Source organism: Pundamilia nyererei, unplaced genomic scaffold, assembly GCF_000239375.1.
Source record: "Pundamilia nyererei isolate P.nyererei 1_Seehausen unplaced genomic scaffold, PunNye1.0 scaffold00049, whole genome shotgun sequence".
NCBI lineage: Eukaryota > Metazoa > Chordata > Actinopteri > Cichliformes > Cichlidae > Pundamilia > Pundamilia nyererei.
Genome location: NW_005187450.1, coordinates 3,361,446 through 3,376,063, shown reverse-complemented (window position 1 = coordinate 3,376,063; position 14,618 = coordinate 3,361,446). Strand labels below are relative to the sequence as shown.

Below are 14,618 nucleotides of genomic sequence, written 5' to 3'. Positions count from 1 at the left end.
ACATAAGGCAACAGTATTTCTAAAATAAAAATGGGTTTGTGATCTAATTTCTAATAACAATGATAATAATATATATTTTTATAGGTGCCTTTAAAACACTCAATGACGCCTTAATAGAAATTAAATAACAACATTTATGTTTATTTATGATAACAGTTGCTTGCTTTTGTCACGAGCAGTTGTGGTGATGTGTCCAGCACCTTGTGAGTCTGTGTGTAATGCTGTTAAACACGGTTCTGTGGGAATATAAAAAGTAAAAGGAACTACTAGTTTTGGATGCTGTGGCAGGGATTAATGGACTCAGACCGTGTGTAAAAACTGGATGTAGTGTCTGATTCAAAAAGGCTGCATACCTGAGGGATGCTGCTCTACTGCTCCTTTGATCCATGTCCTCAGTAAATAATTTCCTGATGAGTTTATGGTTTCAACTGCTAATTTCAGGTCTTAATTATTAAAACATAAACTTTCTTTTTTAATTCACGTCCCACAATAAGGCTTTTAGGATAACCCTAATCTGTAATTCACCTGTCACTGTCATATAGGCCTACAGTTTCACTCAGTTTCCCAGTCACGTTCCGTGCCATGCTCATCATGTCAAATTTCCAAAAGCTAGGATAGGACTTCAAAAATGCTGTTTTACTGCAAGATCTGTTGAACCAAGAAATCACTTAAATAGGAACTGTTTGACAAAGTGAAGTAAGCTAAAAGATTTTGCAGATTTCTTTTTGTTTTTTTTGACGATTCATCCAGGAGGTCAAAAAAGAACCTAGAACAACATCTAAAGATCTGCAGGCCTCACTTGTCTGAGTTAAGATCAGAATGCATGATTCAACAATAAGAAAAAGACTGGGGACAACAAATTAGGTGAAAATCCTGGCTCAAATTGAGATGCTTTTGCCAACTTCCAAAAGGCGTGACGTGAACAGGGCTATACTTGCTGCTCAAGTGCTGCAAAACTGATGGCACAGCACCTCACGGTGCAAATGGATAATGATCCAAAGCAAGAAGCTGCACAGGTTTCACAAAATAAATAAATGGGATATTCTTCAATGACCAAGTCAGTCACCTGAAGACAAAGCTGAAGGCAGAGAAACCCTCAAACTAGCTGTCGCTGAAGGCAGCTGCAGTAAACACGTAGGAGAGCATCTCAAGGGAGGAAACACAGTATTCTGTGATGTCAGCTTCAAGACTTCATGCAGTCACTGACTGCAAAAGATTTTCATCCCAATATATAAAACAATTCTTGTATTTAAAATTATGCTAGTTTGTCCTAGTACTTTTGAGCTTCAGAAAATGGGCTGTAATGTTCTATAAAAATAGTAGCATGTTAATGTGATACTTCTGTTATTTATCTGAAAGTCTGAACTGCACAGTCAAACCTTAATTTGCTCAGTTGTGGTTTACGGAGACAAAACTACAAAAAGAATTTTTGTTCCTCCAACAAATTTTGGACCCAATCATATCATGAAATACCTTATTCAATAGAAAAAAATATCAACGTCCAACTGAGAGAGGAAGTCAAACCAAACAATTCAGACATCTAAAGTACTACGGAAACAAATCAAATGATCCAAAGTTGTTTTTTCCTTTTGTGAACCTGAAGCTGTGATCCGCTGACACTGTTTGGGGACTACTTTTTATTTTCTTTTTCTTGACTATTCCCAGAAGTAAACAGTGAGAGGACATGAGCAGAGGAAATTCCAGCAGCTTAACATGGATCAGTGTTTACAGAATCTGAAGATGCTCCTCCCTCTTGGGATAACACACATAAATCATCAACTGCTTGGTGACATGCAACTCAGCAGCAGGTAAAAAAAATACATGCAAAAAAAAACCATAGAAAATTTAACATGTAAATATTCAGCATCAGTTTTATTGCAGTTTAAAAGATGCATATTCATGTTATACATTCCTCAGAAATGATTTCTATAGAAGTCAAAGTAAAACTACAAAAGCTACTATTACATTAGACACACACACATACACACAAATCTGAAGCCTTGTTTTGAAACGCCTGTGCTACTTTACTGTTTTCTATTCATGTTAGTGGATCTGTGGATGTAAACTGAACCTGTGCTCAATTCCCAACACAGCTGCTGCAAGTTTCCCAGAGTGCAGAACAAAGCCTGAAGTCAGTAAAAGCTCTTAAGCAGACTTAGCAACCAAATGCCAAAAATACCTGAAAGCACATAAGGGTCCTTCTTGTGTTTGGGCAGCAAACAACAGTTCTGACAAGAAGGCGAAAGCAAATTCCAGAGTGCTGTTAACTCACAATTTAGGTCCATTGCTGTGTACCATTTACACTCTAGTCCTATTGAATACCATTTTTATGAATATAATCACTACTATCCACCTATCACTGCAAGCTAGTAACAAATCAAATCACTTTAGATCCTTTATAGTCAATGTATATAATAAATTGTTCCACTAAATTGATCGCTGATACAATGAAACAGAAGTTAATAGTATCCACTTGAATGTAACTTAGCACAGATTAGCTATAAACTGCAGTGTATGTAGTAGTTATTTATAACACTCTATAAGAACACTGCAGTAGTTTACATTACCTTTTAAAACATACACATTCTCCTATGAAGACATTTTAAATGTCTGCATTAGTACAATGTTATACATAATGAATGTTTACATGCTGCTTAGAAATGCAGAGTTAGAACTGAAGAAGTCTCTTGGAGCTGAGCTGAGAAGCTGAGTTGCTTTCTTTCCATCCTCCTTAGAGTCATTTTTTAACGAGTTGTGACTTTTATCATTTATTTTTAATGCATTCACCTCACCTGGCATTTCTGTCCATATCAATATCTGTTACTATGTTACATTTTTCAGCTCAGCTGGTAATTTTAATGCTTCCAGTTAATGTGGAAATGCCATGCTGTATTGTTGCACTCTGATCAATTTAAACTGATGTTTGTTTGTTTTTTTTACCAAATTATTATATTATTATATGCATTATATGTATGTCTAAAAAACAAAACAAAGTGTAACACTCTGCATTACAGCTTGTTTGTCTGAGTTTTTTCTAATGGTCAGTAAATCCTGGCATGGGGAAGGGCCTGGCGAATAGCTCCACCCGCTGGCGGAGCTCTGTGATGCGTGACACTGTATCTTGGTCCTCCAGCAGAAATGACTTGAAGCTAGCCAGGTTTCCTGTTTGGAGACAGAAAGGCAAAAAACTTGCATTTATTCTTTTTGCTTGTTTCCTGAACCCTACTCACAGCTAATAAATGATCCACAGTCCTTAGCTGCAAGAGAAATAATGAATGCTGAACACATATTCGAGCACTAGTAATCTATGTAAGCAAACAACATGTCAGCATGGTGAATCTGCTGTACACAAAACCCCAAACACCACCACTCCCACTGGATGAATCACAGGTTTAGACGAAACTCCCTCACCGGTCTTCTTCTTCACGTCCAGTGCAATCTGAATCCCTTCATCAATCAACTCCACAACTTTTTCAAAATCTGCCTCCTTAAACTGCCGAGAGGTCAGAGCTGGAGCTCCTGTAAGAAAGTGACAGATAAAACAATCGTTAGATTAAATGGTTTGATTGTTGTCAATAGTTCATAAAGAGAGGGTTGGTTTGAGGTACATGGTGACATACTGAATGATGGTCTGGTGATAAGAACTACAGATACAGTGACATGTAGCAGGAAACACAGACACATCACAGAGTCAGACACTCCGAGAGAGAAGAAAGGGTCTGCTGCCATACGGGCAGAATGACAGAGTGGCTGACAGAGTCTGTCCAAAGTAGCTCCACTCCTGTAACTCTTTCCTAGATTACTAAATTTTGCAACACATTCTGCACAAGCTGCACTTCTATTAAAGCGAGTACCAAGTCGAAGTCCTCCTGGAGTGAGGGCGCTCTTATCTCCAGGACAGGTGTTCTTGTTGGCCGTGATTGACACCAGCTCCAGGACCCTCTCAGCTCGAGCACCATCCATACCACGAGGTCGAAGATCAACCAAAACCAGGTGGTTGTCTGTTCCACCTGAGAAACTGAAGAGGAGGATAGATCTATAGGATCTGTATTTGAGGAAATGTTTCTAATGGTGAAATTCTCATCAAGTCTTTCCTGGAGACAATGAGGAGACGTGCAGCTGCTACAGTAAAATATTACTCACTGGTTTTTTTCCATTCAACTGTCAAGTGAAGCTTAAGTGAACTTTTCCAAAGTTGTAAAAACAGAATGCAAATGAGGCTGAAGCAAATGCAAAGTGATCCAAAAGCAATTGCATCAGGCACTGGAGAGGTAGAAATGCGCTGCTCGTATAAATGCTGAGTCTAATTTCATAGTCAGAAAAAGAAAACAAAAGCATTTGTCGTTTATTTTAATTTGTATGAAATAATTTGTTTTTAATGCAAAAATATACAATTTCAACATCATAGACTCACTCAGCACCTGACACCAAAGTGTAGCCTTTTTTAAACAAAGCATTGGCCATGGCTTTGGTGTTCAGCAGCACTTGATGGATGTATCTCTTGAACATGGGAGTGGAAGCCTGCAGAAGCAGAAATCATGTCGTGTGAGAGAATAAGATTGTATTCAGATACTCCAAATCCAGACCTACTCGACCTACGCTGATGTTGTCTGAGGATTTCCCCTTTAATTGAATTTGTGGGCTATTATTGAACATTAAAGATTAAAATACACATCTTGACCTGTTTGAGGGCGACAGCCACCCCAGCAATGGCGTGGTTGTGAGGTCCTCCCTGAAGTGATGGAAACACAGCAAAGTTCACTCTGTCCTGGAGTTCATAAAGGACTTCCCTGCCTTTCTTATCCACGGACCTCACACCTTTCCGGTAGAAGATCAGGCCAGCCCTGCAGAGCAGAGAAAGGACACCAAATGTGCTTAGCTGGACATGTGCAGAATCACATGTATAAAGCTCTTACCTGAATAGGCAACTATCAACACACTTATTAAAATTAATTCATATTAGGGCTCAGATCCTAACCTTGCTCCACGCAAGGACTTATGGGTGGTGGAAGTCACAAGGTCAGCGTGCTCAAAAGGAGAGGGAACAGCTCCTGCAGCCACCAGGCCACTAATATGAGCCATATCTGCCAGCAGGTAGGCACTCAGCTCCGCACACAACTAAAAGACACACAGCTCAACATGAACCCCACAAACCTGAAATCCTGTTACTTTCTCAGCTTTTCTTTAAATGTCCAAGTATCTCATCACGCTTCAGTAACTCAGTAATCTGATTTGTGGTAGAGTTAACAGCTGTTGGAAGTTTCTGAGACACCTTCTCGTAAACATTATTAAATGAAGCACCTTCTTCATGCGAGAGTAGTCGATGAGACGAGCGTAGGCGCTGGTTCCTGCTATGATAAGTCTGGGTCTGAAAAGGCGAGCAGTCTTCTCCAGCTGGTCATAATCTATGAGACCTGTTTGGGGCTGAGGGGGATTCAGGAACAGGGGGTAGAGAGAACAGCTTACGCTTTCTTATGTCTTTAAATGGATCACAGGTTTGAAACCTTAATTCTGTTTGAATACTACTTACATCCACTTTGTAAGGCATCGATTCAAAGTAAATAGAGGTGGCTGAGACTCTTTTGTTGTCTGACATGTAGCCGTGGGTAAGGCTGAAATGTGAAGGACAAAATATATAATTATAACAGAGCGCACGTGGGCAGAAGATGAGTAGGTGCAGGGTGGACAAAAAGCTCTGTATAAAATGTTATTATGGGAATGGAAATATCCTCTGCTTGAGCATGTCTAGCATGAATGAACTTTGACATATTGACTCACTGTCCCCCATCAGGCAGATCCAGGCCCATGATGCGGTCATGAGGCTGCAGCACAGAGGTGTAGGCTGCAAAGTTAGCAGGGGATCCAGAGTATGGCTGAACATTAACGCCCCACAGATTGGGATCCAGACCAAAGACCGAGAGCGCTCGCTTCTGACACAGCAGCTCGATCTGGTCGACAATCTCCGCACCTCCGTAGTATCTGACAAAGACAAAAAAAGAAACATAGAATCATCTCATGTTATTGTAACGCACACACTTCATATTGTAATTTATCATATTGTACGATAACTGTATAATTTTGCAACAAATCATGTGTACTGAATCATGCAGTACCCTTATGTATCCTATCACATCTTCAAACTTTGTATTCTGTCATATCATGGGGTGTCGTAATGTATTGTTCCATTTATTTGGCTATATGTTATTGTTTCTTACTGAAACTGTACTATGAGGGATAACACTGATCACTGTTGTGTATCACATCAGATTTTATTACATCGTATAGTATCATAGTATTGCTTTCTTTTGCATTCAATCATATCATATTCAACAGACTGTATTGCATCGTATGCTGTCATATCACTCTATATCATGTCACTGTCCTTTAATATACTTTGTGCACTTTTAGTTTGTGTTGAGCTGGATTATATTGCTATATGCTATGTGAACAGCCCTGAATTATGCTGGGAAAAGAAATGCAAACCTTTTTGTTTTAAAGTCCATTTGCCTTTAAATGAAATTTTATAAGCTTCATGTGCTGGCTTCTGAAAATAGTTTTAATGACTAAATCAATATATGTTTAAAGTAGGCGATGCTTATTACCTTTGTCCTGGGTATCCCTCAGAGTATTTGTTGTTCAGACAGGAGCCCTGTGCCTCCAAAGCTGCACGACTGCAGAAGTTCTGGAGGGACAAACAAAAAAGCATCAAAACCTGCAGTAAATTTTTATCTTACTTATATTTTCAGAAGTCTGTCACCAAATATAACCTGTTTTTTTTTTAAACCAGATATAGCTTTTATTTATCTTCAGAAGGACGACTGTTTTGCAAATACTTATTGCAACAAAAATGGAGCAGATGCTTTTAACAGCCTATTGTATAAGCTACAAATGAGCCATATTTGATTATTTAAAGAAATCAGAGTGCATTAGAGGTACTATAGTGATGCTGAGGGCTGAATATAGAAGAATCTAACTAGTACTGAATCCTTGCAAAGTTCAGCACGGTGTCAAATGTCAGAAAAGAGATGGAGCTGCGGAAAAAGGAAATGAATGTAAATGAATTTTTTTCCCTGTCTCAGTCTTTTTTTCTCCCACTCACATTTCAGCTTATCTTCTCTCACTGTCTTTCGCTTTCTCTTTCTCTGTCCTCCTCAGCCGCCCCCTCTGGGTTGTTATTTTACTAAACCTGTCACTGTTCAGGGATCCCTCAATCATTCCAGTGGGGTTTAAAACTAGTCCCCCAAGTGACATAAATCTCTTTCCATGACATTTTGAAACACTATCTTGACACACACAAACACACACAAACACACACATACACGATCGCTCCTCCTTCTCTGTCTCAGCTTTAAATGTGGGGATCAGTGAAAGAAATCAGTGGGGGGAACCTAATGGGATCATTTGACTATGTTCCTGAAGATGAAAAAAAGCAGGGTCTCTCCTCTGGGAGTTGGCTCAGAGCGCCAAATGACTGATAGCACATGTAAAAGAAGATTAAACCTTTCAGATGTCATCGTGAGTGATAGTTCTGTGGATGCATAATTGGTGGAGAATAAAAGAATAAAAGCTCCCGTCTTTTCCCACAGCTTCCACTTAGTCAAAATAACTGACTTAAAAGGAGTTGGTGGGGTGCATCGGAAATCTCAGTGAATGCTGAAGAAAACAGTAAAATTCTGGAAACTACAACTCTGATGACTTGAGATTTCACTGCTGACAAATGTGCTCCTCTGTGAAGAACAAAACATATTTCAGCCCAAACTCAGTGGAGTATTTTACTGTAAGTCTGTGGAGTCTGCAGCTCTTTCATGAATTTTGCGTCGCAAAACCGATTTTTATCCTGGCTGACCAAAAAATGAGGTCTTAACGTTAAATGTAAGCCTATAGACTCATTACCCCGGTATTTATTTTTGACTGACATCATCTATTGAACAATCAAGTAGGAGGAAAATTTAAATTCTTATTTTTTAAATATTGTTCACTATATAAAAAAAGCTGTAAAAATACAGGAAATTCGCATATGACTGTAGTGTTCTTTGAGCTCTGTAAATGCCGGTGCCTTTGATGCCGGTGCCGGTGCTAAACTAGATAATCATCACTATTTTTTTTGTCTCTGTTGAACATAAATACACACAGGACTTTTAATATTTTAGTTCATATCAATAAGTTATATTTTGATTGCTGGCTGTGCATGAGTGATGTGGTTATTGAGCCACCATGACCAAAACTCTAGCAGTGAGGGATTTTCTGGGTGTTTTGAGATTTTTAACGCACCAGGATTTTTATAAATGTGTTTCTAGGAGTAGAATAGCAACAAGTTACATAATAATTTTATGATAGTCAAACAGCTGACAGTATTTCACTGTAAAGCTTGTATTTTACAGTGAACAGCACATTTCCATAAGACTTGCACTTGAAACTGTCATTCTAGATTACAGCAGGTTCTCCGTGAAATCACAGTTTAATGCCGGCAATTCTAGTTGCTTTTATTTTATTTTAATTTAACAATGAACAGCACAGTTTACCTGTCACACCTCTTTTTCCAGAACTAATTTTGCACAGAGATTATGTGTGACGCAATACACAGAGCAAACATTTAAACAGCCACTTTTGATTCCCCTCAGCAGCCTGCTGCTGAGGGGAATCATACATATAACGTGTTGTTTTTCCAATCAAGATTTACTGAAGATTTAGCTTTCATGTTTTTCCTCTTTTATTTAATCTCCTTATGGTACTTTGATCACATTTTCTTCTCTTTCATCTAAATGGGGTCTGACCTCTGATGCGATGAGCTCCAGTCCCCGACACTGCCTGTCCTTCTCCTGCTGCAGGAGTCTCCACATCTCTGGGTCATCCTGAGCCAGGCTCTCCTGTCCTGTCCACCCATCGCTGCTGCTGCTGTTGCTGAGGTGTCTTCTGCAAGATTTTGCAGTCATCTGCCTCTGTTGGCCCAAACATGCTGAAGCACTGAGAAAAAGGGGCTGCAGCGTGGGGGGTAGTGGATGAACACACAGGAATGATTTCAGTCACTGAATAAATGTACACTTTTTGAATAATGATTTTAAAGCTGTTCACTAGTAAGCAGCCTGGGGCGACTGTGTTACATTTCTTGCGACCTGCTGTTCTAAACTGCTCAGAGAAGTTAATAAAAACCTCTTGAAGGCACAAATACCAAGTCACGGGGTGCGATGCAACTCTCCATTGTGCTTTAAATGCTCTGCAGAGTGTAAAAAAAAGGTTTCTGGTGGGGGGTTCTTTTTCATCCTTTGGTGTCTTTTGAAACCCTGATGAAGAGTAAGCCTGTGCACAAATACTTTCATCCCTCAAAATGATAATACTTTGCACTTGGGGTTTGTAAACAAGGGAGTTAGAATAATGTGGCTTTTGATGTTCTAAACAACCCATTAAATGAAAGTCAGTAAAAAAAACCCCCCCACAAAACCCCCCCAAATGTGTTATTCAATGGAGCAGTTATGGAAAACCTTGGACTTGAAAAATGTACTGCGTGTGGGCTGGTCAGACATGGAGGGGCTTGTTTGTTGAAACCAGCTTGTGCCTGCATGATAGTTATGCAACTATGTGTTACTTTGGCCTAATAGACAGATTACTGTTGAAGCATAAATATATGTTAAAGTAAGTCTCCTTTCATCTTTTGTATTCGCTGTGTTGAGTATAGTAAGTCTTGCATAAAGTGCAGACTGTGCAGTCAACTTTCTTTCAGCAAAATAAAGAAATAAATAAACTGGGACAGCAGTGTGTGTTTCTCTTTTGGACTGAAAAATACAAAGAAAAAATCTTCAAACCAGACATTTTTATCAGGGTTGACGTTTAGTGACAAGCTGGCCTACTTACAGTTATAAGTGACTTATTTACAACTACTCTTACATGCAGAAAAAGGGTCTCCTGAAGCAGATATAAGTGCACGTAATTTAAAAAAACAAAACGTACTCACCTGTAATCTTTGCCTTAACGTCAGAGAGAGCATGTCTGCAACAGCTGAGGGAAAAACAGAAAACTTCCCAGGTGCAAAGGGTGAAAGTAAAATCAGTACTGGATGTAGCCAGATACCGGACACGTACTTTGTGTCACTGATAATAATGACTACAGTAAATAATCCCTTTCATCTCGCTCTGTGAGTTCTTTGAATAGGAAACTTCCATAAAACAAACAGGCATAGAAACATTTTCATAGTAAAAACATTAGCTGAAGTCAGTCTGTGCTTTAAAAGAAAACCTACATGTGATTCTGTCCTTAAACATAGATACATATACAATATTATCATTATTTTTTAAGTAAAAAAAAAAAAAGAATACAAGTCAAATTTTGGATGAAAACCTTAATTAATGCATAATCGTGAGGCAAAAGTTTTAAACACAAATTCAAAATCAGCGTTAATGTTTTAATGAGTGTGCTTTCAGACAACACAAAGCTTACACAAAACTTAAATCCTTAAAAAAGACAACACAAGTTTTGGCTTAATCTGCATTCACTGACAGGCTGACGATGTATCTTTATGTTGAAGGTGTTTGGAAAACTGAACATATGATTCTGAAGGATGTTTGAAGGACGAGTGAGAAGTCAGTGTATCATATCTCAGAATTTGTCACCCAAAGTGCTGCTGGTTCTGCTCAGGGCAAACTTTCTGCACCAGTCTGTAATCTGTGCCAGTGAAGGCGATGAAGATGCATATAACCTTAAATGGTTTGGCACAGATCCAGGCTGCCTGGGACTGGGTGTTTTCTGAGTAGCATGTCTGGCCTGGGTCGTACATGCAGGGCTTGGTCTTCTTGGACCGGTTGGTTCTCTGGTACTCGATCCGGCAGTTGAGTTCAGTCACCATCATCATGTCCTGCTGCTGCTTCTGCTGTTCGGGAGGAGTGGAGCTGGTGGACTGAGGAGGGCTTGGCAACTGGGACATCAGATCTGGGAGCAGTACTGAGTTTTTAGTGTGAACACTCTGAGATGCAGGATCAAGAACCTCCCATCCCACAGCTTTGGAAGGTGGAACGATGCTGACAGATATGTTTCCCAGACGGGATGAATTGTGGCGGAAGTAGACGCTGAATGTTCCATTGATGTGATCCACAATCTTCCCTGTCACCAAGAGGCTAAATTTCACTGTTTTCACATTAAAGTAAAAATCCCCCCAGCCCAGGATCTTTTTGGCCTTTGGGGAAGTTTTAGCTGGAGGTTTGGATTTGGGAGGAGGACGATACAGATACTGATCCAGGGCTTGTGAGAAGTTCTGAGGCCAACCGTATGGGCCAAGCGAGCCATAAGCAGGTGTTTTATGTTTGGTGGAGATGATCTGTAAATCTTTGGAGATATGTTTAACTTTCAGTGCTGCTCCACCAGCACCTTCTCTTCCTCCTTCCGCCTCACCCCACTCTTGGCTTTGGAATTCCAGTTTCTTGGATATCTCTTGGACCTGTGGAAAAAAAGTATAAAATAGTGAATTTTGAAAATGTTCTTCATCCATTGTTGCAAGATATAGCTTATTTGTCAGCTTACATACAGCTGTGCTCAGAAGTTAACAGTCACTATGGGCATAAATGTCATGGGGCTTTGGGGTTTTAGTGAACTGTTCTTTTTCCAGGGATTGTACAACATACATATTTAATGACTTAAAAAAATAAAACAAGAATTAGCTTCACAAGTCTGAAATGTTTTGGATTTTATCTAAGCTCAAAAGCATGCACAAACCCCACTAACATTTGGTTAAATGTCTTAGTAAGTTTCACCTAGACCATACACTATTGGTAGCCACCAACATGTATCTGGCATCATTCTTGCAGGATATTTGAACACTCTACATGGCTTCTTTGAAGCATAGTCCACAAATTTCCAATAGGATTGAGATTTGTACTTTGGGAATGCCATTCCAGAAGCTTATTGTTAGCCTGCTTTATCATGTTTTTGAGATGTTTGAAATCATTGTCCAACTCGGACATGCAGTTGTGTCCAAGCTGTTGATTTGAGGTGAAGTTGAAGTATTCGGAGAGACCCCTTCTTCATTATTCCATCTACTGTGTGCAATATACCAGTACCAATGGGAGCAGAACAGACCCAGGGCATTATGTGACCACCACCATGCTTGACAACAGGTACAGTGGTCTTAGAACCTCGCCCTTACTCCTCCAACAACCTCTTGTCATTGTAACCACACAGGTCAATCTTTGAATTATCGACCATTAAAATTTTCTCCAGAAGCCATTTGACTTGTCTGTGTGAGTATCTGCAATCTTAGTCAAGCCTAAAAGTGGAAATGTAAAATTTCCATGGTGGTTACCTGGTTATTCCTGAACATCCTAACCAATTTCATCTCATCTGAGGGGACAGCTTGGGTGTTCTTTCACACTTTGACAAAGTGGTAACACATCCTAATAACTTTTCTTACATTTAGTTGTTTAAACCGATTATCCTCAAATTTGTAGCTGTTTAGAAATGGCCCATTAAGTTTCTGGAATGGCCGTGCCAAAGCCACAACCTCAGTCCCGTTTAAAATGTGTAGACCCTGCTTAAAAGCTCCATGCCATTAAACGACCTTGTTTAAATGAAGATTGGTCAAATATCCAGCCAGAATTATGCTAGAAGTTTGTTGTCCAAAATAAATTAAAACTTGTGTACATAGTTATTTATTTTTCTTAAACCATTACAGATGTTTGCTGTACGATCATTCCACCCTGGAAAAAGAACAGTTCAAAGACATCATTACAAGCCCCACATTACCGTGACATTTATGCCCATGATGAGTCTAAACATCTCACCACAACTGTGTATCCACAGGGGTGATCTCCGGTGCAGTTTCAAAACAATGGAGACAAATGGAATTTGGCCACGGTGTTGTTTGGCCACGGTGTTGTGCTTTTGCACACCATTTTTCCATAAACACTACAGAATATAACATTTTGTAGATTGTTTTAACTGAAGAAACAGTCCCTGTTAGGAAAAAAATCCCCCAAATTTGTGTTGTAATTGGCCGATTTGCCAAGTAGTGAAAAGACACGTTGCCTTGTTTTTTATTTATCTTTTTATTTATTTTGAATTCAGTAAGCACCACATGTAAAATTTCATCCAGCTTTTTGATACTGGCGTAGATACTGATATATCAAAGAGAGGCAGAAAAAGAAAGAGAGACCCAAATCCTAAAATTGAACCTCTTTGATTAGCCGCAAATTACTTTTGTGTTTTGTTATACTAATAAAACAACTCTTAAAAGCACCAAATGAAACTCATATCCACTAATGCTCACAGACAACTATAAGAACTTTATAATATCGACTGTAACCCAAAACAACTCTGGGGTTGTCAACATTGTCACCATTAACTACAGTAAAAAAAACGACAGTAAAAAAGTCACAGGATTTTGTTGTTGGACTGCAGAAAGTGACAAGAAAGACGAAGAGCAAAACTGCCCTTGACCACCTGGATGACCACAAAGGAAGGACAGCTTGACTGTAGCTGCACTATAAGGCAGCACATAATCGATTTAAATAATTATTCTTGAGTGTTGCGGGCCCTCGCACTGAGAATGTCTTGAAATTGACTGTGATCAATAGGTTATCTCCTTCAGGCAAGGACTACAGTAATGAGGAACATGCACACACCCACACCACAAACAAACACAGTCCCGTTCTTGTTGCCATTAACACGTTTTAATTTGCCCGTCCGTTCGTCCTCTCTCACTCCCCCTTTAAAACTTTCAATCGTCGTTTCTGCACGACCTTGGTAATGGACCGTCTATAGGCTGATTAATCAATATGCTTGAGATAGAGAGAAACGTGGCTGCTGAAGAATCAATAAAATAATAAATGTATGAAAATATGAAAAATATGAAAAATATGCATCTGTTTCAGGCACATTTCCATATTGAGCTCCTTCTGTGCCAAATATGTCTCAGTGGTCTCAAAAAGACTAAAAAATCTTTAACCTTTTTCCTCCTCCTCCTCTTCATTACCTTAAATATCCCAGCTTCTAATCTTGGATTGATTTGGACAGCTTCTTGAAATGAATAAGGGATTAAGCTTTCACCTGAATGCATCTTGTTAGGTAAGCGCTTACGACTTCACGTTTTGTTCGTTGTATTCATCACTTCCACCCACATTGTCCTCCTTCCTTCTACTGTCCTATTTTGTCCCTTTTTCGGGAAATAGATTGTATAAAGGTATCTACGCTCCCTGGCCTTTCCCCTGAAGTCAAATCTGATGAAACAGTATGGGTGAACAGCCTGCAGATTATATGAAAAAAAATACACCACATCAAAATGATACATTAAGCTGCCTCTTACAGTGTTGACTCCACTGTACCGGAGAAACACTCCAAATATATTTTACAGGAACTAAAAATCAATCTGTTGCCACTAATTGCTTTAATGTTAAATATTTTTGACTTCTGTGATAGCGCCACATTTCATGCACAGCTCACGCAGAACTGAAGACATCATTAACACAGAGAAATACGGTAATTAACTCCACTTGAATGTCCCTCTTGGGTTTAAAAAAGAAATAGCACTCCAAAAATATAAGAGTGTGACCATGAAAACTAAATACGTCTTCATACTGATGAAGCAGCTTATCATAAGCCAGGCAACCACCTGCTGTTGTGTCTATTAAAATACACAA

General features: G+C 39.3%; 2 protein-coding genes across 2 annotated transcripts; both read right to left on the bottom strand.

Annotated features, from left to right (window-relative positions):
• Nucleotides 1-2,982: 2,982 nt before the first annotated feature.
• Nucleotides 2,983-10,209, bottom strand: LOC102195693 (serine hydroxymethyltransferase, mitochondrial-like). The gene is made up of 12 exons (XM_013910800.1): nt 9,950-10,209; nt 8,775-8,978; nt 6,603-6,682; nt 5,779-5,979; nt 5,531-5,612; nt 5,302-5,424; nt 4,979-5,118; nt 4,682-4,844; nt 4,415-4,521; nt 3,855-4,018; nt 3,412-3,519; nt 2,983-3,162 (listed from the first exon to the last, which is right to left on the bottom strand). Exons 1-12 carry the CDS (start codon nt 9,980-9,982, stop codon nt 3,035-3,037), a joined length of 1,533 nt encoding a protein of 510 aa, XP_013766254.1. The 5' UTR covers nt 9,983-10,209; the 3' UTR covers nt 2,983-3,034.
• A 72-nt stretch (nt 10,210-10,281) lies between these two features.
• Nucleotides 10,282-12,304, bottom strand: LOC102209174 (neurexophilin-4-like). The gene is made up of 2 exons (XM_005733075.1): nt 12,287-12,304; nt 10,282-11,425 (listed from the first exon to the last, which is right to left on the bottom strand). The coding sequence occupies exons 1-2, from the start codon at nt 12,302-12,304 to the stop codon at nt 10,601-10,603; spliced, it is 843 nt and encodes a 280-aa protein (XP_005733132.1). The 3' UTR covers nt 10,282-10,600.
• Nucleotides 12,305-14,618: the final 2,314 nt, after the last annotated feature.

Bases quoted from the DNA above. Each gene is read 5' to 3' on its own strand.
- LOC102195693 (XM_013910800.1), bottom strand. From the start codon at position 9,982: ATGCTCTCTCTGACGTTAAGGCAAAGATTACAG. The intron at 4,019-4,414 runs GTGAGTCTATGA...CCTCCTCTTCAG, and splicing joins ACTTTGGTGTCAGGTGCTGA to TTTCTCAGGTGGAACAGACA. The intron at 3,163-3,411 runs GTGAGGGAGTTT...GTCTCCAAACAG, and splicing joins GGACGTGAAGAAGAAGACCG to GAAACCTGGCTAGCTTCAAG.